The following is a 21,122-nucleotide window of genomic DNA, read 5'->3' on the forward strand; positions in this document are numbered from 1 at the left end:
ATTTGTATTTTAGACAGTGTTTATCCTATTACAGTACAGCAGAAAAATTACAAAAAAAGTCAAACCCATGTCAGCTTAAAACCTGACAGATTTAAATTATTCAAGCCAAAAACGTATTCCTGTGAACAATGCGGGCAATCCTCATATGTGTGTTCGCACATATGCTAATTCAATTTCCAAACCCGACTCGTTTGTAAGAGGTAGAGGTCTTAGTGGATAAAATACTATTTTGGAAGAGTTGTTACTGAACTGAATCAAATGATCCGGATCCTAAGCAAGAGTCGGAATTCCCCTGACTGGATGTGCTTCGAAACGCCACGCCTTGCTACGGCGAGTGATTGGAATCAAAAAAAGACCAAATGCAGCAGGGCCGAGCTCAGAGCTTACCGTTTCTCAAAAGTTGGCTACTACATGTCTTCCTGCCAAGAAGAATGTTAAAGAATTTTATTAACCCACAAGAGCACGTTCTTATTCCTAGCTTCTTTATGGTGATAAAGACATTTTATTTTGATTTTAACATAAGTGAAACAATAATAAAGAAATCTTATGTCAGACAAATGTTTGGAATCATTGTATAATTTATTATTGGTTTAATAGCAAAAAGTATGACAACCAATGCATATCAGGATCATGGAGAAAGACTATGAAGACTGCATATGTCAAATCTTTTAAAATATCAGGAACTGCAATTCTTGTTGAGTGTAATTTACACTGGGACAAGTGCATGTAATAAAATAATAGATATGAGGAAACACACCTCTCATATAAACATATGAGAGAGAAATAATAGATATGAGGAAACACACCTCTCATATAAACATATGAGAGATGTGTTTCCTCATATATATTATTTTGACAGACCGCAGATTAATACTTTGCGTTAGTTCTTCTGGCAAGCCAAGTTTAATGACCTTAAAGAAACCTACACTTCATTTATTTAACTACAGTTTTAAATCATGGAATCACACATAGTGTATAATACAGCAGAGTATTGCAACATATTTGTTTTAACTATATAAATGTTTTTTTTCTCCATTTTCAATACAACATCTAAGAAATTCCAACATGCAGTTAGATGTTTTAGAATGTTTAGTAAATTTCACTCTTTGCCATTTTTTTATCTAAAAAATATAGATATTACCTGGCTTATGATAAGACTTTAAAGCTTTTTTTTAATTGGAACTGTGAGAGTTTTTATTTGAGCAAATTCTTCATAATCCTTATCGAAGACCCTCTGTAGCCACCTCCAAAGTGATTCCAGTGATTCAGGTAATGGAAGAGTTGGTAGAGCTGGTTTCTTTGTGCAAACCCTGGTGCTTGAGGGATCTTATCATGGTAAGCAGAGTAGAAAGAGTTGTTGAAGCCACCAAACATCCCACTAATAGCCAGCTCAAACTCTGAATGGCCATAGAAAGAAGCTGGGTCAAAGATGACTGGGCCATCTGCACATTCTGCCACGTTGCCCCCCCATAAGTCTCCATGGAGGAGGGCAGGGACGACCTCCACATTGGTGAAAAACTCAGGGATCTTCAGCTGTAATGAAGGGACCACTTATGCTTTACATTAACAGATATAGGATGTTATAAGGATTTAAGGGAATGCTCTAATAGTCAGTGCACCTGCAGTTTTGCCCACAGCTCTCTGGCCTCCCGATCGCCATGCGATTTCTCCACCATGTTCAGTTGGTACTCCAGCCTCTGCTGGGAGTAAAACTGCACCCAGTCGCTCTGCCACTCATTTTTCTAAAGACATGAAGGAAAACAAAGACTCTGACTCCATTGTTTACCAATACATTATGTGGACATGCGTTTTTTACCTGTGCTATATATCCACAGCAAGTATTTACATCAAAGCCAAATTTCTCAACAGGATCCATCTCAGTGTGTCCAGCTCCTTTACCTGAAAAGGGAGACATATAATTAAAAAAAACTAAGTGTAATTTGAAAATAAAAAAAAAAACATGGACATTTGCAGAATTGAAAATGTCCTTGTGAATGCAGTGTTGGCTGGTGTTTGCATGCACTGGAATAAAGTTGAAGTAAATTACCCACTGTTTGCTGCTTTTTATTTTGTTTTTCCAACTGTCTTTTGTTGTGAAGGTGCAGATCCGCCAGCTGCTCTCCCAGCTGTTTAGAGTACCTGCTCAGTGGATTTGACACAGATTACTTTTAGGAACATAAAGTTACTCCCCATGGACGTATTTCACTGTCCAATTCTAGGATAGAACAACATAAAGTAGTGAATAATTAAGTCTAAAGAAAAGTAAGGACAAGAGCATGAGGCACAAATAGCAAAGTAATGGTGGCTCTATAAAGCATTGAGCCAGATGGCTCAATACAAATTCACGACACATTTCTGTTTGTAAAAAAAAGGGGAAAATAATGATAAAAATTTTTCACACCGCAATATTAATCTATGAAAAAATATAAATACCAAAAACAACATTGAAGTTTAAAGTTGTAACCTGACAAAATGTTTTAATGCCTCCTTCTACTACAAAGCACTGCAAATATAAGTAAGGAGCTCTCACTTGTTAAGACTTCTCATGTCCAGATGCTCCATCACAAATAAGCAACCCTCTGTGTCAAGCTCAATCACCTTCAGTGGTTTCGGGACTTTGACAGTTTCTGTCTTTAAAATTGTTTCCAGGCTCGACATCTCTCCATCAAACATCAACTTGGCCTGTAAAAAAATAAAAAATAGCAAACGTAGTCGCTGATCAGTGTCATTCGACAAGTTTCCTGTATTTTCCAGGTTAGAGATGTGCATTATTATCATTCGAAAAGTAACTGCACAGCACTACAAATGCATTCAGAGTTGGAACTCTTTTTTTCCACTAGCCTGAATTTGGCACAGATTTCAAACTTGGATTAAAACCCAAATTCAACAACAGTTTGTTAATCAGAATTATTAAAAACAAAAACTAAATACCCCGCTTTTGTGATTGATCTTCACAAACACTCTGCCGTGATCAGTGTCGTAACTGTGGCCCTCACTGATGCATCCCCCGCCTGCGTGTCCAGTTGACTTCAGCATATTTGTCCCCAGCTCTTTCTTTAATTTAGCTTCCATGGTGTTCTTCTACAGCTTGTCCTTATAAAATCACAAAACTGCAACAAAAAAAATGCCAATGCAGCAGGTCAGGAGACCAGAGTCCGTCTCTCTGACAGCTTCCGTCGCCTAAATCAACGGGCACTCTTTGAGCATGAGAGAATCGTGGAGAGAATTGTTTTGTTTCCGTATTATTTTTTACGGATTATGTTAGGACCAATCAGAAGGCGCCAAGAGATGATTGATTTCTATCTCGACCTATTAGGGTTAAGTACTATAATCACGTGAGCGTCACTATGGTTGCCAAATGAGGCGACTATGAAAACATGATATTACGGTCTTGACTTACTACCTCCATGCAGAAAAACGCAAAATGACCAGCAAAGAAGTGTGTTTACTTCTTGGGGCAACTGGTGTTGGAAAGACTTTGTTACTTAAACGCCTACAAAATATCCTTTATGCTCGTGTGAATGTTTAAACTGAAGCAGGATTTACAACAGGCTAGTAGCTAGTGTAGCTATTGCAATTAGCCTGCTGTAAAATGGGTTTTAAACGCCTGTTGACAGAACTTAAGTTATTGAATATGTTTTATAGCTTGAGAAATAACTCTGAATATACCACCTGGAAATTTCTAACATTAAAAAGAATCTTTGTCTTTACAGGTAAATTTAAGGCACATCAGTTGCTCCTTTTTGGTTATGTTTCCTTACAGGTTTATGAACTGATCAGTTTACATGGTTCATGCGAAATGGGTTCGCCTCCATCGACTCTTCCCACAGTAAGCATATTGTTTCATTTTATATATGAACATGCCCTGCTGCATTCTTAACGGGCTCAAATAACAATCAAACTTATAGCAGCTGATAATGGACCCCATACTAACAGGTTACAATAAGTATATTTATATCTCTTCTAGTGTTTCTGCAAAACACTGAAGTTATTTGGCCATAAAGATATTGTTTATGTTTGGAGAAGGGATGAAAAGGCTTAAAACCCCAAAGAACACCCCATCTACAGTGAATGAGGGTTTTCATGTGTGTAGAACTTGGAAGGTTCTTGTCAAGGTGGAAGAAAAAATTTGTGAATGAACGACAACCAGAAACTGTCAGCAGTATGACTTGTGGGAAAATGTTCCTAAGCATCCAAAATAAACCTAGGATGTTTAAAAAAAAAAAAAAAAAAAAAAAGCTGTGTTTGGCATGGCATGTTCATGAGAGGGGATAATAATTTTGTCTCCAATTTTGTATCCAAATATTACGTTCTGTGATCCGTTTCTGTTTTGGCTGCCATACATAAACTCTTGGGTCAGCTCTGACTGCACTTTATCACTACAATGTCAACACACTATTTGTTCTTCTGCAGGTAGGAACCAACCTAACAGACCTGACCTTGAAAAAGAAGAAGGTGACAGTGAGGGAAATTGGAGGCTGCATGGGGCCTATATGGCCCAGTTACTTCCAGGACTGCTTCTCTGTTATTGTATGGGCTATGTGTACATGTTGCATTATTTACTATGCTGACGATTTAAGAAAAATGACTGTTTTCTTAGTTAGAATCTTTATTTCTTTTTTCATATAGTTCATGGTGGATTCAGCCAACACTGTCCAGATATCCTCCTCCTGTATCCAGTTGCTGTCTGTGCTCTCTGCTGAGGCTCTGCGCAGTGCCTCTGTGCTTATTCTCTTCAACAAGAGGTATAACATCCACATCAGTCCAGATGTGCAAGTTGTCACACGAAGTCGGATCAAGATCCAATTTCCCAGCCTTGTGTCTTGGGTAGAGTTATGTTGTATTTGCTGATGTTTCGTTCCAATCTTGTCCAGGGACATGCCTTGCATCATGAGCCTCACGGAGATAAAGTCACTGTTCAGAATGGATGACATCATCGCATCGGCTCCTCAGCCTATCACAACGCTGGAGGCCAGTGCCCGCTCTGGACATGGTTTGCAAGAGGTGCTGGGCTGGCTGGAGTCTGTCACAGTCAAGTGACGTGTGTCTGAGACTTTACTGAGAACTCCGAGTCCTCTGAGAACTCGGAGAAGCCTTCTAGAAACTTTACATCAAGATTCTCAGTCTACAGCAACAACTCTGATTTCAGTTGATTTGATGCCACATTTAATGCTGGACAAAGAAAAAGAAAATGGGCTGCAGACCTTGTAAGATGTGAAATTTAAGAGGGAAATTGGTCCTATTATTTGCTGGAAAAGGAACATGATTCTATGAAATAATCATTGTGATGTTTGCTCAGTATCATCATTTAGGTTACATCTACCAATTTTCTTTTATACAAGTCGCTCCAACTAGTTCATTCTTGCCTGATGGGAGGTAATCTAAGCTAAAACTAAATTTAATGAATCCAAATATGGATGTCAGTTTGCTTAAACTCTCAGTTTATGAATGAGGGAGAAGAAGGAGTGTGACTTATCAACAAAAGTACTGTACGCAAAGGCAGTTTACTACTGGTTCTAGAGGTTCGAATTGCAAATGATTAAAAGCTTATTGTGCAATTACAGATTGCCTAAAATGAATGTTATCACATTTTGCATATAATTAGAATATTGTTATAAAACATCCCGACTAACAAGCGAGGAAACCATTATGCAGATAAAGACACAAAAAGTACAAATGTTTGCAGAAACAGAAGTAGGTCGCAGTCGCTCTGAGATGATGTCCTGTGTAGAAGAAAGCAAAGTACAACTCTTCATGTTTATTTATAGGCCAGAAAATGAAGGCCACTATAAAAAAATACAGCTAGATAAAGGTTCGCCTATGGATGAAATGGGTAATTTGTTAGGCGTTGATAAAAGTGCAGAGGGAAGATTCATCACTAAAATTAGTTTCTGGCATAAGTAAGTTCTTTCAGCGGAACAATGACTTAAATCGCACATGAAGCACAAAAAAAAAAAAGGATTATTGAGGGGGGGAAAAGTGGACTGTTTAAAAACCTGGCCGTGGATTATTCCTCTGTTAAATGTATCTTTGTGCTAGCGCAAAACCAAAATGATATAACAAATAAAACGAACTGCTCATGGTCAGGACCTGGTCAGTGAATCTTTTCCTTCCATTAAGTTTTCCTACTTTTTTCAGAAATGACAATTTGTTATGTTCTCTCACGGTGGAGTGCCACTGTCTGCTGCTGCACAGCTGCTGAATCAGCTATCCAGTCCATACATTACATTTCTGTATTTAAAGTTATTTTTCTGTAGGTTTTCTTTAGCTGTAAGTAAACAGTGGAAATAAGTAATGAGTGTAACGAAGCTATACAAACTTCTTTTATATTTTAATTTATAAAGTTGTTTTTTTTCAGTGATATTAAAATTTAGTAAGATGCACTCATTTATGTGGCATCTTGTTTATATACCATCATCAGTATTGCGGTACAGCATAAATGTAAATGTATTTTTTGCTATTCTTTTTTTCTTCATTGGTCTCTGGAGCGCTTTGATTTAATTAAACTGATGCTACCAATTCTGTACATTTGGATTTATTTTTTTAATATTGAGATTTACATGATATTCAGATGTTCCTTTAAGTTTTATCAGGATTTTACCCACTTGCATGTAAAAGCAAAACAAAGACTCAAACTGGCTTTTTGTTTTGTTTTTTACTTAGGTTGATTATTTTCTGTTTAAATGTACTTCTGTAGAGGAGATGAGGAAAAATAAGAGTAAATCATTCTGAATAAAAAATAAATGGTTGCAGATTTGCTGCTGTATTTCATTAGTTGGTGTTTTAACAAGCAAATGGTTTTACATTCCTGATGCCATCTTGCATATTGGAAATTCAAAATAGGTAGTTTAATCCCACAATTATTTTCAAATTATATATATTTATATACATTGAATAAACCAATGAGTTCTGGTCCAGAGAAGGTTCATCGGGTAAATGAGTTGATGTAGGGGCGTTTCAGGCACTGGGCAGCAGGTGTTGCCTGTTGCAAGAGATCTGAGGCTCAGCACTAACCACAAAGCTGGTGGACAACAAAGTAATATCAAAGTGTACTTCTGTTTTGTTTGAAATTGTTACCCATTAAAAACAGTACAACAGCTTTCATTGGCTGTGGTGGAGGAGCAGAACTAGCTTGCAACAATATAAGCATTACTGTTGTATACAACGATATAAAAACCATTAATAATACGCTTTTCAGACAAGTCTGTAGGGCTGCGGTTTGGTTTGCAAAATGAGCGTTATTCCAAGAGCATTCCTCCTTTTTTTCTAGCCCAGTTTGGAGGGTCCTTATAAGAATGGGTTTATGTTGACTTGTGAAGCTTGCGATTCCTCATTGCTGGCCGAGGAGAAGGGCAACAAAGGCTCAGGGAGCTTCACTGGCAGCTCCAGACCAGGCGGAGTGGGGTGGGTGAGCGACGAAGGTATGGCGGCACCCTGGTGGCTTGTCGGCAGGGGCAGTGAGGCACTGTATGGCAGAGAGGCGCTCTGGGGAACCGGAGAGGCGAAGCTAGAGCTCATGTCATTCAGGCTGACTTTTGGCTGCTCGGCTTGGAACGGATTGGCAGCTGAAGGAGCACCGAGACCTGAGCCAAAACAAAAAGAAGTCATTAGTTTACTCTTTTTGTTGGTCTGGTTGAATGCCAAACGGCAAGTAAAAATGTACAGGGTGTGTACGATCTGCTTTCAGCTGTAGCTGTGCAAACATTTGTAGTGCCAAAATACCTGCTAAAAATGGGTTTGTGGTCTTTGCAGGAGGATTTGTTGGAATGAGCACATCCAGGTCTACCAAGGAAGCAGCCGTGGGACCGAGGAATGACTCCGGTGTCCTGCATGCACGAGGCTTAGTGTTGCCCAGGCTGTCTCTAAGACCAGACATGTTGAAGAGGTCAGAACTGTCCTCATCTTGACCGTTAATACTCGCATGGCCGCCATCCATTGCTTCGTCAAACAGATCCCCATCTAGCAGGAGAGATAAGCGGCAACGTAAGAATGTGGGACACACAAAACCCGGTACAGACTGAGTGAAAGACAAACTTTACCCGAAGGGCTTCCACTTCGAAGTGGAGGTTGCATGAATGCTCCTTTAGTGGCTGTTTTGTCAGACGGAGCTAAGAACGCATCAACTCCAGAGGACGCTGCGGATAAGCCACAACTTGTGACATTTTTACTTTACTTTTTTGAGATGTATGAGTGTGTCTGACGACCCACACTTACCGGAAGTCCAATCTTGGGCTTTGGGGTTGGAGATGGTGTCTTGGAGCGCATCCCAAGGGTACGCTGGAGGTTCCCACGGTGGTGGAGGGCTTTGGGAAGGTGGCGCCATCCAGGGAGAATCAGATCTTGGAGTCTTGTCTTCTTTTGAGTAAACGGCAGTAAAACATGTTTTCATCAACAAAATGGAGGGAAAAATCAACAAAGAGTCTAGCTACACAATGCACCTACAAAGGTACATTGTGGAAGGTACAAGAAAAACAGATTGTGCAAGGATATTTTGACACAATTGCAAAAATATTCATACCCTTCAAACCTTTCTCACTTTATGTTTACAAACATAAATACATATGTGGATTTTTTTTTTGTAATAAATCAACACAAAGTGGCACATAGTTCTATTGTACAGTTTTAGCCTAGTTACTGCTCTGAGTAGGTTGTTCTTCATCAAATAGCCTTTTTTTTGAGTTTGTATACTCCAGTTAACGATTAATCGATTACTACAATAGTTGACAACTACTCCCCTCCATCAGTACTTTTTAGAGCCACTTCTGATTTCAATCACAGCTGCAACTCCTCAAGGTGTGTCTAATAGGTAACATCTAATAAGTAAATGTTTTGGCCGTTCTTTGATGCAGAATAGAAGTGTTAAGTGTACTCAAGGCTCACCTAGAGAGTCCCAGGGGTCTGTGGCCCTGGCCCCAGCTGCTGCCTGGTGTGAAGTGTTATCCCAGCGGATGTCACTAGGCGGTGCATCTTTAGGTACCGCGAAAATATCAACCAGGTCCATGAAGGCCGTCTGAAGACACAAATAAGAAAAACATGTGATAAACCTATTATTTCTATTGTTTTAGAACACTTTTTTTTTGTTTTTGTACACATGTTTGTACATTTTTAATCAATGGCATAATACTATTTTAAGTTTTACCCTAATAAATAACTTTCTTTTACATACTCTTGCATCTAAAATTATCACCCTCTAGTTTCTTTAAGGCAACAAAATGTCAAATCTATTTGTACCCCGCCTTTTCCCTCCATTTCACGTTTGCTCTCCTCCAAGGCTTTCTGGAGATCAGAATCATCTCCTCGGCGAGTGCGCTGCTCCTAAAAACAGACACGGACACATGGATGCCTTTCAGCAGGACGGCTTTGGGCAAAATACACATATTGTCACATTATGCTATATTCATGACTCTGCGCTGTCCCGGGGCGGCCTGTGGACACAGTTGGCACAAAGTGGAGAGCTCTCTGGTTAAAGTGCAGAGAGCGCGGCGCATCACTGTCACAATGCAGATCCATTGTGTTGCAGTGTGTTAGCATAGACACGTAAAAACCGAATCAAAATCGACAAACGACCCGTGGAAATGCAGCCGAAAACATATCATTTGAAAACCTAAATGGTTAAACAGGGAGTTAAAGTCGACCAAAAGTTAAACAATGATGACTACCTGCTGGTGTTCCTCCTTGCTCAGGCTCAAGGCTAACTGGAGCTGGGCATCCTCGTCCATTTCCACAGCGGGAGGGGGGGCGTGCTTCACTGGCTGCTGGAGGAAGTAAGCGTGATTTAAATTGCGATCAGAGCAAAAACAAAGCTTGGACATCCTCTTTATTAACTGCATGCAATTTTACTGAGTAAACATTCAAATAAAGGTGAGGGGTTCAATCCTTTCAGCACCAGGCCAGAGTATCTGATGTGTTGACCTCAACCAAGTGGAATTAAAAAGCAGAAATCTAGTGGTTAGTTTGTAAAGAAGGATGAGGTTAGAGGTGGTTATTCTTTGGAGGAAAAAAAATGACCTTGTCGAGTTTAAAAAGTGACAAAATGATGGATATTATGAGTCAGATCTATAGGGGGAAAGAAGAGGGGAGAGTGCATGGAGCTGGTTGTTGCAAAGCAACAGGTGAAGTGCTGCAAGACAGAGGCAGGCTCATCCCTGGTCCAGGTTTACTTTTACCTTCTGCGCTTCCTCTTTGCTGAGTTTCATTGCGATCTGGAGCTGAGTCTGCTCATCAATTCCCACTGTGGGAGGTGGCTAGAGTCGAGTAGGAATGATTAGGAGGAAGACTGATCAAAAGGAGACATTCCAGGCATTTTATCACTGAGTTCATGGGGAAATCATTTGAACAATACAATAAGCTTTTTTTCTTTTTCTTTTTTAAACACAAAATGGAAATATATGCTAATCAATTTCTCATTACTATAGGGCTCACCTTGTTTGACTTGGCCTAAACTTTTTTAGCATCAACTAGCATATAAACGTCTCAAACGCTGCCCTTGCTATGCAGACTAATGCGGAATGTGGGTCCTCAGGAGTGGATCGATGCACATTTCCTGTTTGGCTCCTCGCTCGCTCACTCTCAGATTACTCATTCTTCGCCATCACTCACACCGATTGGTCAAAGTCCCATCACTGATAAGAGCACAATTGCATCATTTTCATCTCTAGGAAATGGTGGCGCGGACGACAGGCAGGAGAAGTGAGCGAGCAGGAGCTGTTTAATGTTTTACGAGGGTGAAGCAATTTTAGACGGCAGCTAGTGCAGCTAAGAAATCTCTCTCTGTCCGACATGTGTGCTGGAAAGGCAGGAGTTTTGTATTCTGCTTGTGTGTGTGCGCGTGTGTGTGTGTTATGTCCGTTAGAGGTACCTTTTCACTTTCTTCTCGGCTCATAGCCAGAGCCAGCTGCAGCTGCAGCTCCTCTTCTCCAGTAGACGCTGGAATGGCTTGTTCGAGGTCTGGGTCAAGTCGAGATGAAGGGGAGGCTGCAAGGGAGGCTAGGAGGACAGACAGAGCAGAGTTGAGTTTTATCAAAGATTTGGGAACACGTGTTTGAGAGGCAGAAAGGTTTACCGACGGAAAAAGAAAGGGAAACAAAACCACACAGGCTGATTTTTAAGGTCAGGAAAGAGCCAGAACTGTTGTTGCATGTTAATTTTCCGTTGGCTCTTGTTTAGGGCCTTAGCTGGCATGGCTCGCCACAGCCTGCCCAGTTCTGCCTGGGCCGAAAACAATGGCGCTGCTGTGTGGAGAGTGAGGTTGCTGGTTGGGGGGAGAGAAATGGATGCATCGGATTTGGAGTCGGGCCCACCTTGTTACCCCGAGACCTCGTAGAGGGTCTCAGGACGCATGTGTAGATTTGGGGGACTCACTGAGGAACGTTTGGCACTGTACCAGTCTGGGTGCCAGGCTGTAGGTCACTGGGCTAAAATAAGGAAGTAGGCCGAATGCTGGCAAACTGAGATCTCTGAAACCAATCATTTCCAGATTACTGCTGCTCAATCTGATCTGAATTACTTGCTGAAAATGAATATCCGCTAACATCCTAACCCTTACATCATCCGTCAGCATTTTGACCGCTGGAGATTGGCACCAGCTCCCCCTCCACCCTACTAGGATTACCCAGATGTAGAAAACAATTGTGAATGGATAAATGGATTTCTATCTGGGGGGGGGGGAAATCAATGCTAACTATGGTATTGACAGGATGAAACAAACCAATCCCGTAGCATCAAAACCCAAAGATTAAAGCCCAGATAAGTACAGGCAAGGAATATCGAAGACTCCCTGGACAAAAGGAAAATTGATTGGTAAACAATGAGATACTTCCTGAGGACACATCTGTGTTCATTTAATCAAACAAGCTGAGGAAATCACCAGAGAAAAGTGGTGTTTATGAAAACAAAGATCTGCTGCAACAACCTTTATAAAAACCATATAGACAACATGAGCACTAAAGTATAATTATATACCACAGAAAAACATGTTTACAAGGGGGTTGTGGTTGTCACATCATGTGGTTTGAGTTGTTTGCAGTCGCTGATAAATCAGTGACATCAAAGCTTTCTGAAGATCAAGCAAAGGGAAACTGTTCAGTACAAGGAAAAAATCTGAAGTAAAAAGTGTTTGTAGTGAGATTTTGTCCGTCTATAAAACCAAACAGCAATTAAATCAACATTGAGAGGTCACTTGGCTTAGATATTGATTACCGTCACTAAAAACACACTGAAATAGTCGATTATGTTTGATGTTGATTCATCATTGTTTTTACAGCCAAATCTGACTCTGATTCAGTGTTTATCCCACTGTTCTCTGTCTACTCTGATATCTCTAAATAAAATCAAGTCCAATAAGCTGCCTTTAGAAGTCACCTAAATAGAGAATCTATCCAGTGGGCAACTACTAATTATGAACTTCACCAAATCTGCCCTTTATGGAGGAGTGGCAAGGAAAAAAGAAAAAAAAAAATCAAAGTTCAGTTTGCAGTTTTCCACAAGCAATGTCATGGACACAGCAAAAATGTGGAAGGTGTTCTGGTTGGCTGAGACGAAAACTGAACTTTCTGACCAACATACAGCTAACTCTGCAACTCTCCCTACGCATACCAGGAGAAACAAGGTGGTGGAGATCCTTCTTCAGCAGGGAAAGAAGCATTTTATCAGACTTGGCTGGAAGAAAGGTGGCGCTAAACGCAAGTCAAATCCTGGGGGGAAAAAAACCCTGTTAGCGGCTGCAAGGAGACTTGAGACTTGGGCAATGGTCACCTTCCAGCAGGGCGATAAATCTTAACTTAGAGCCAGAACTACAGTATGATGCTTTAGAGCATAGCCTTACTGTCTCTTAAGAGTTCAGGGACAGATACAGTTGTGAATCTGTGGTAAGATTTGAAAATTTATATTCGCATGTGCTCTCCATTCAATAGTTATAATTAAGCAATTCAGGTTCTTGATGAGCACAGCTGGTAGAGATACAAAGCAAAAGATCTACAGCTGTCTCTCTAAAGTGTTGAGTCAGGGTGGCTTTTTCATTTTTTAACATTTTCTTTTTTTTTTTAAAAAAAAAAAAAAGAAGCTTAATATTCACACCACTTCACAGAAATTAAAAGCTTGCGCTCAACAAGAATGAACACTTTTGCCAGGCACTGTACGCCACCAACTAGGATTACGGCAGTACTGTCATCACAGTTGAGGTTTCATATCTGACGGACACCAGCTGGGCCCCTTTCTTTTGTAAATCCAGTTTAGCTGACATGGCGGTTAAGGAGAATGAAAGGAATGCTGACATCCAGCTGTGATGGGTGAGTCTGACTGACATTTTGCCACAACAAGAAGACCAAGTGCTTCATCAACACGTCCTGAGAAGATAGCATCAGAGTAGAATCAATCGGATGTCGGTAAAGATTCACAAGTAAGAAGTCGGTAGAAATCTATACGTAGTGTTAAAAATAAACAGCCCAGTCACAGTAACTATCTGATGATGTTTTGACTCGTCATGTCATGTGTGCATTCCTTAACAATGACGGGTCACATGATGCAGGAAAGGTTCAGCTGTCATTCAGGACAGTTTTTACCAAATGATAAGACATCTTGAGGTAAATACACGCATTGTTTTATAAAAATCGGGGCAACTCACAGTTATACGATGGTGATCTGCATCTGTTGAAGTCGTCCCCGCTGTGGCGTCCGGCGCTGCCTCTCCCCACCCGTGACTTGGTCTTCTGTGCCTGGCTCCTCTCGCTCTTCAGCTTCCCGTCGTCCTTCAACAGAGCCACCAGTTGCTTGGCCTTCTCTCGAACGTGGATGCCCTGGTCATGTCCGTCTCGGTCTATGTACTGGAAGTCTTTAAGCGTCTGAATGGTGTATATGTTGTCCCGGCACGATTTGACCACACGCTCAGAGCCCGCTTTGACCAGGTAGTCTAGTAGCGTGAGTGCTTTGTAAACATGGCGCCAGTTTTTGCCGTGATCGTTCAGCCTCTTCAGAATCATCCCCATGACTTCGGTGAAGGCCACCACGTTATAGGTCAAGTCTGCAATTTCAGCCATGAGGGTGGAAGAGGGTCCCCATGGGTCGTTGGAGGTGGCCTCTCGGACCTTGATCTCGGCCTCCGTGTAGTTGTTAACCATGTTTTTCATCTGCCGGCGAAGCGATGAACTCTGCATGATGGCTGCAGTGTCTCACGTGTGGCAAAGGGGAGAACAAACAGCAGGGACAAGCCCACTGCCTTGGACGAGGTGAATGCTCAGTTCAGCAGACAACTGCAGGAATGTCGACACAACCTGGCAACTTCAGTGGCGTCCACAACTGTGGTCCTGCAGGGGAAAAAAAAAAAACAGAGCGATAATTTGATCCTTTACATTGATACCATGCTAATCACAGTCATTTTTGTCATTAATATCAGCTAAAAGCAGCTAAAGTGTCACTTTTAAATCGCGATTGAAAGAGTTCAGTGCTTCCTACAACGTTAACCACACACTCTTCTTTCCATTTAAACTCCAATAATAACCTTCTTGCAGAGACAACCACATAATGTGCTGATATAATAACCTGTGTTTTACCTCTGAGTGTTATCAGAAAGGAGAGAAACTGACCTTCCCTGTTGTTCAGGGTTGAGAGCAGCAGATATACGTTTCCAGCTTCTGAAGTTTCAAAAACTTTGTTAAAAGTTTTTGAAAACCTCAGAGGAGCGGAATTAGTCGCTTTCTCTTTAACGGTGACTATTTTGTGTAAATTTATCAGCTTTTATAAACGGACGGAACAGCTCGTTCTGGTAGAACTGTTTTGTAGATGTTAGAAGAGTCATTTTGTTGAAATCTTCTATGGCTTTGAAGGTACAATAAGACAATTGTAGAAAGAGTGAAACAGTGGCTTCATGTTGAATCCCAAAACGCAAGTCGCCAAACTGCCTTAAATCCGGCTCAAAACGAGTCTGTCCTGTGGAGATGCTGCTCCTCAAAGCAAATAAGGTTGACAAACTGTGTTTAAATATATCTAGTAAAAACCAGCAGTCTTCATAGTAAAATTAAACGGCTAAAGAGGCAGGTAAACTTTCCTTCAGGCCTAATTTCACATCTAATCTGAGTGCTTCTGTATAAATTAAAAGTATTTGTGACAGAGCTGGCAACTTGATTCAGACGTTCACATTTTAAAACATAGTGAAACCAAAGGCTCTATGAGAAACTGTTTTTGAAAAAGTTTCCTCTAAAACCATGAAGTGCTCAGAATTCTCGCTTGAAGCTATGGGTTTTCTCGTTCAGCAGCCAAATGAAATCACTCCCAAATCAGACCCATGAGCTCTCCGAGCAAACACGAAGAGACATTTAAACCGGGCAGTAAATCTGACTTATTTGTCCTTTTTGTCCTAAACCAGGACGGCTGATTGGTGCCATTGTTGCGTCAAGTGGTACGATCGCGTAGGTGAAAGTATGTGGCGGTGACTCAGCTATGTTTCCGAGTTTAAAAGTTAAAACATCGACGGAACCTTAGCACACAAAAAAAATCACCCGTGAAGACTTGGCTAATTCCTCCCATCTCCCCCTTCTTACCTTCATGTCATATCGCGTCAGCAGGGTCCCAACTTAGGGAGGATTTAGGTGGAAAGAGAGAGGTCCCCGCCTCTCGACATATCCCGTAGCTGCCTCTCGGATAGGGAACAACTAGTATGGTTGTTTAAAAGCGCAGAGGAAAATCCCGCACACTCGGAAATAATCTAAAACTGAGCGCGTCGGTTTGTTTTCAAACTAAACTTGCGCGTGCATTTCTCAAATCCAGGCTTTGGGGGGGCTGTAGAAGAGACACACACACACACACACATATACACACACGCAAAGTGAAAAAAAAATGGATGGAGAGCAGGGTAGGGAGGGGACGAGAGAGAGAGGGAGGGAGGGAGGAGTGCTCGGTGCATGCAGAGTCAGGCTTAACCCTTTAATGACCGGCAGGAGAGGTATCTGGTCTGAATGGAGCAGGTGTTCATGATGAGGAATCCCAAACAAGGCTAAACTGGTTGAAAACTAAAAAGTTTTGGCCAGATGGAACCCCCTAGCTCAGCTGAATTAGATCCAAATACATTCATTGATATTTGAAGTGTTAAATTTAAAAAAATTAAAAAAAACATATGGCTTTTGCAGCTAAATACTCACAACTCAGAAATTTTAGGTCATGACTTTGTTATGCCATATAATCTTGAGGAAGACAGCTGATTTGACAGTTTCCCGGACAATCTTCACAAGAAGGATAGGCCATTAAAGGTGCAGTATAAAACGTTAATACAAAAAAGGTTTGTGTGTATATATATATATATATATATATCTTCTTCTCTGAGCTCAGGTCCTCTACCAGAGGCCTGGGAGCTTGAGGGTTCTGCACAGTATCTTGGCTGTACCTAGAACTGAACATTTCTAGACTGAGATGTCTGATGTTCCTGGGATCTGTTTTAGCCACAGACTCCAGCAAACTTTTGATGTCGTAGTCCTTTCCCACGCCTGATGGCAGCTTCTTCTCCCTCAGCTCCATCAGAACTGGGGAAAGGTCTTTCTGACAAAAATGCTTGCCGGGCTGACGGACAGCTGAGAGGATGAAAGTGGGGAACACCCCCAAAGGTGGTGGAGAATGACCGAGCTAAGATCCTGTGGGACTTCCAGATCCAGACAGACAAGATGGTAATGGCGAACCAACCGGACATTGTGGTGGTGGATAAAGAACAGAGGAAAGCCGTTGTGGTGGATGTAGCAATACCAAGTGACCACAACATCAGGAAAAAGGAGCATGAGAAACTGGAGAAATACCAGGGCCTCAGAGAGGAACTGGAAAAGACCTGGAAGGTGAAGACCACAGTGGTGCCTGTGGTCATCAGGGCCCTCTGGGCAGTCACCCCCAAACTGGAGCAGTGGCTCAAACAAATCCCAGGAACAACATCAGACATCTCAGTCCAGAAATGTTCAGTTCTAGCCACAGCCAAGATACTGCGCAGAACCCTCAAGCTCCCAGGCCTCTGGTAGAGGACCCGAGCTCAGAGGATGAAAGAGAGACCACCTGCGGAGGGTGAGGAGGGAATTTTATTATTTTTGTGTGTGGCTCCAAATCCAGGCCTCCATTGGTTAATAAATTTGATTTCCATTGATGATTTTTGTGTGATTTTGTTGTCAGCACATTCAACTTTGTACAGAACAAAGTATTCAATGAGAATATTTCATTCATTCAGATCTAGGATGTGTTATTTGAGTGTTCCCTTTATTTTTTTGAGCAGTGTATATATATTCGATATAAGAAATAAAAAAGTAAATATATATTTTGATAAGAAATAAAAGCATAAATATATATTTAGATTTTCCTTTTCCTAACACGAGTTTTCGTCAAGTAATGTATTTTCTTTCTTATTTCCCCCCAAACATGCGTTTTTATCAAGAAAAATAGATATTTTTCTTTGTCTTTTTCTGCTTGTTGTATTTCTGCTGCATCGTTATGTTAATGAGGAGCTGCCTGCTATGTCTACTAACCGATGGCCATGCTAACTAGCCTGAGCATTCATGACAAGCTGTGCTAGCTGCAGTGTAGCAGGGAGCAAGGGGGTAAAGGAAGGGAAGATTGATCAGTACCACACGAGATTGTGATTGGCAGCGCTAAGACCCGCCTCCTGGCTTTGATTGGTTGATAGATAGCACTGAGAGAAGGCAGAGTAGCTTATCTGTGTCATATATACCATCCTGCCATGACGACAATTTCAACAAATATGTAAAAAAAAAATTAATGATAAAAACATAAACTATATATAACTTTTATATACATTATAAAAGTTACATATTGTAGCTTTAGTGAAGCTGGTTATTCACAGAGTAAAACATTAAAAAGTCTTCAAGCTACAGGAAAAATAATTTGGGGACAACATATCCGCTGATGGTGGCCCACTGTGTTTTATCAAGTCTTCATGTTTCTCTCTATCAAAAATTAAACATCATCAGATTACTATGTGTAATAAATATATGGAATTGTTTACTTTATGAAATGATATAGGCATAAATAAATTAAGTTGTACTTTAAATTGTGTTATTTTCTCTTTTTGTATATTGATAAAAAAATCTTCGTGTAATATTTGTATTAGATGGGCACTCCACGCCATTAGGGGTGCCACAGTAAACACAGTATAATAATTATATAAAATGTCTGTACATGGAGCCAGTAGCGGGATCTCTAAATATTTAATAACACGTCATCTGGTTTGCTACAGATACGATCTTTCACATGGATGTAAAACGATGCAGCAGTTTAACCCTAACAAAAATTTGCTTATTTCCTGGAGAGGTTATAAATAGAAAAACTGTGACAGAATTTTTCAGCACATCTCCCAGAAAGCCCTTTGAAAAATAAAACAACGTATTTCCTTTCCAGCAGCCTCATCTTTTCCTTTCTGCTCTTCATTTATTCATCGGCCCTAATGGGATATTGTGAAGCCACATCGTCATGCATTAATTATGCACCTAAAAATCTTTTTTTTTTCTTTAAGGTATACGAATTTGTTTGGAATCTCGAAAATTATGAAACTGAAATTTGAATTGTTTACAGGAACAATTAGGAGGATCAGTTTATCATCTTAAGTGAGAAAACGATTACCTAAGTGAGAGAGAATAAAGCTGTGGGAGAGATGAGTGGGTCCTGCTGCTGACTGAGCAGGATGTACAGGAAATACCAGTTCCACCTTGAAACAACAAAGACATTCTTTGACACGACAAGAAAAGGCCAAGGTGCACAGAGATTAGGTACAAGCAAATCAATGAAACAAACTCCCAGGACTTACATGTGACATTTCAACTGTCACAGCTTCACCAGTTTAAGTCTGATGGGTTCTGTTTACAACTCTCGGTCTTTCTGTTTCTGTGTGAGCTATACCAATCACTGTGGACACTTCCTCCCGCCTTCCTCCTTGTCTGTCTTGGTACCCTCTGCCTTTATTTCTCCTCAAAACAGATGCTTGAACATTCTTTGTTTCCCAACAAAAGCGTGATGAGGTCAGAGCAGGGAGGACATGCAGGCGAGGTTTGGGAAACAGGAGGGGAGGAGGAGCAAAAGGAGGAAGAGAGAAAAACAGGCTGCAGTGACGTCACATGCAGAAGAGGAAATATGACTTCTTGTTTGCAGGCGTGTTTGGGTCTGTTTGCTAAGCTTTCCTGGACATGAAGCTCTTTGTAGGTTCATAAGTAACTTATTGATGTTGAAATCAATATGTGTGTGTGTGTGTGTGTGTGTGAATAGCTGTAGTGTGAAGCGCTTTGGGGTCCTCTGGGTTTGATAAGGCGTTATACAAGTAGAAAGCCATTTACCAAATATTTCATACTATGGAGATCAACAGAAGAATGTGACAGAGATTTTAGTGGGGGGAAATCCCTGGGACATTAAACATAATAATTTAAATATACCCGTGGTTGTATGTAGTGAATCACTTCTTATTTGATTTCTAATAACTTGCAGTTACAACAAACGTTCAGCCAGTGATCGTTTGGTCGTGGCCCAAGTTGATGATTCAAGGTTCAACTTGAACCTTGCAATCTTTCTCAATTGCTTTGGTTCATTTCTCTGATCAGAATTCAAATTCTTACAGCTGCTTGTTCAACGTCCACAACATTAAGTCATTTGTGCTTCATAGTAGTTTCTCATACCTGTGCCAACAAATCGCAAATGCTTTGCGTCAGTTGCTTTCATTTTGAAAGCAACTGAAGTGAAAACTTCACTGAAGCGTCCAGTGACGTGAATACTTTCCTTTAAGGAATGAATAATGTATTTTGGAGGTTCATAATTGAGTTTTTAAATTTGTACTGCTTTCATAAACTTGCTGTCGTGCAAATGTGATGTGAGAAATGCATCAAAAAGCGACTAAAAAACCTGCAAAATCAACTGCATCCTGTTGGTGCCCTCTAGTGGTGGTAGTTCAACGTGTTTTCTGTGAAACTTCACAAGAAAATAGTTTCTAAGAGCTCACTGATGTTGTTCTGGCAAATATTTCCACTCATATCATCTTCAGTGTTGGCCAAACATAAATTTACATAGTTCAAAGGTGAGTAAAACAAAAATCTGCAGGAAAATATGACCTAAAAACCTAATGACCCACCTAAAAGACTGAAACAAACAGAAAAATTAATGAATAGATCGTTCAGGCTAGGAGAGATAAGTTATGGGAAAATATGAATATCTTTGCTACTTTTTGCAAGGACTGCACATATTTGCACAAGCCTACTTTAGTTAAAATAACCTCTTTAGTAAATGGCTGGGAATTTGGAATAGTATGTTGGAAATAAATCAGTTATGCATGATAACAAAAAAAAATGACTGTGGTCATAAGACTGGAAGTGAGTGTAATTAGTAGTTATGAAATAAAAAGGTTACAGAAAGATCAGCGCAAAACACTGTCCCCTGGTAGACAGAAATAACCTGAGACATATATTATAGAACATTAAAGAATAGACAGCACCCGCCTGAACTGACAAAGAGTGCGTTTCTCATAGTATAAAAAATTTACTCTAAAGAGTGTGTAAGGACACACAGCTCAAATGGGAGAATGAGTTGACTGTAAAACTATTAGTCAGACACTCCGCAAATCCAGAGTGGAGAGAGAGAATGAGAAGAAGGGCGGAGCTAAAAACAGGACAACTCTGGAAGAAAACCTGTTAGAGGCAGCTAAACTTATGACTGGGACAGAGGTTCACCCTACACTGAGTCAGCAACCCGTTACATACAACAGGCAAGTGGCCCAGTCAAACTTTAAACCCTAATCATATTGAATATGTGACTAAAAGAATAAAAAAATGCTCTTCAAAGATACCACTTAACATGAGCTGTTAAGTAACGAACAAATAGAAACATTTCAGCTGTTTAGATCAGCACAGCTGGTCGAGGCATTGCAAAATGACAAAATTTTACTTGGTACTTTTATCTGGTTTCCAGAGCAAATATCTTAGTACATTTGAAATAAGACAAAACAAGTAACTTTTCAGCTGGATATAGAAGTTTGTTTTATGTAAATTATTCTTGAATTGGCTATATTTTTAACTTGTTTTGAGAAACCCATGTGTCATTTAGATAGATAGATAGATAGATAGATAGATAGATAGATAGATAGATAGATAGATAGATAGATAGATAGA

The 21,122-nt window shown here is 40.4% G+C and overlaps 3 protein-coding genes across 9 annotated transcripts; 1 reads left to right on the plus strand and 2 right to left on the minus strand.

The window, feature by feature from the left end:
* Positions 1 to 560: 560 nt before the first annotated feature.
* Positions 561 to 3,254, minus strand: fn3krp (fructosamine 3 kinase related protein). The gene is made up of 6 exons (XM_015000442.2): positions 2,932 to 3,254; positions 2,531 to 2,682; positions 2,048 to 2,139; positions 1,817 to 1,899; positions 1,620 to 1,742; positions 561 to 1,533 (listed from the first exon to the last, which is right to left on the minus strand). Exons 1-6 carry the CDS (start codon positions 3,070 to 3,072, stop codon positions 1,195 to 1,197), a joined length of 930 nt encoding a protein of 309 aa, XP_014855928.2. The 5' UTR covers positions 3,073 to 3,254; the 3' UTR covers positions 561 to 1,194.
* A 121-nt stretch (positions 3,255 to 3,375) lies between these two features.
* On the plus strand, positions 3,376 to 6,519 carry arl16 (ARF like GTPase 16). Of its 2 annotated transcripts, XM_015000443.2 has the most exons (5): positions 3,376 to 3,500; positions 3,774 to 3,829; positions 4,414 to 4,530; positions 4,630 to 4,745; positions 4,875 to 6,519. In XM_015000443.2, the coding sequence occupies exons 1-5, from the start codon at positions 3,425 to 3,427 to the stop codon at positions 5,038 to 5,040; spliced, it is 531 nt and encodes a 176-aa protein (XP_014855929.2). In that variant the 5' UTR covers positions 3,376 to 3,424; the 3' UTR covers positions 5,041 to 6,519. The 2 variants fall into 2 exon arrangements, with proteins under 2 accessions (XP_014855929.2, XP_087864531.1); XM_088008405.1 differs by lacking the exon at positions 3,376 to 3,500 and having other exon boundaries at positions 3,539 to 3,829.
* epn3a (epsin 3a) lies at positions 4,592 to 15,817 on the minus strand. 6 transcript variants are annotated; one of them, XM_088008404.1, is made up of 11 exons: positions 15,534 to 15,817; positions 13,622 to 14,300; positions 10,859 to 10,986; positions 10,167 to 10,244; positions 9,660 to 9,752; positions 9,232 to 9,315; positions 8,881 to 9,010; positions 8,215 to 8,352; positions 8,040 to 8,135; positions 7,723 to 7,959; positions 4,592 to 7,583 (listed from the first exon to the last, which is right to left on the minus strand). In XM_088008404.1, exons 2-11 carry the CDS (start codon positions 14,148 to 14,150, stop codon positions 7,288 to 7,290), a joined length of 1,809 nt encoding a protein of 602 aa, XP_087864530.1. In that variant the 5' UTR covers positions 14,151 to 14,300; positions 15,534 to 15,817; the 3' UTR covers positions 4,592 to 7,287. The 6 variants fall into 6 exon arrangements, with proteins under 6 accessions (XP_087864530.1, XP_014855925.2, XP_087864529.1 ...); XM_015000439.2 differs by having other exon boundaries at positions 8,215 to 8,355; XM_088008403.1 differs by having other exon boundaries at positions 9,660 to 9,755.
* Positions 15,818 to 21,122: the final 5,305 nt, after the last annotated feature.

Source organism: Poecilia mexicana, unplaced genomic scaffold, assembly GCF_051168715.1.
Source record: "Poecilia mexicana isolate PSO_F unplaced genomic scaffold, ASM5116871v1 scaffold_8, whole genome shotgun sequence".
Taxonomy (NCBI): domain Eukaryota; kingdom Metazoa; phylum Chordata; class Actinopteri; order Cyprinodontiformes; family Poeciliidae; genus Poecilia; species Poecilia mexicana.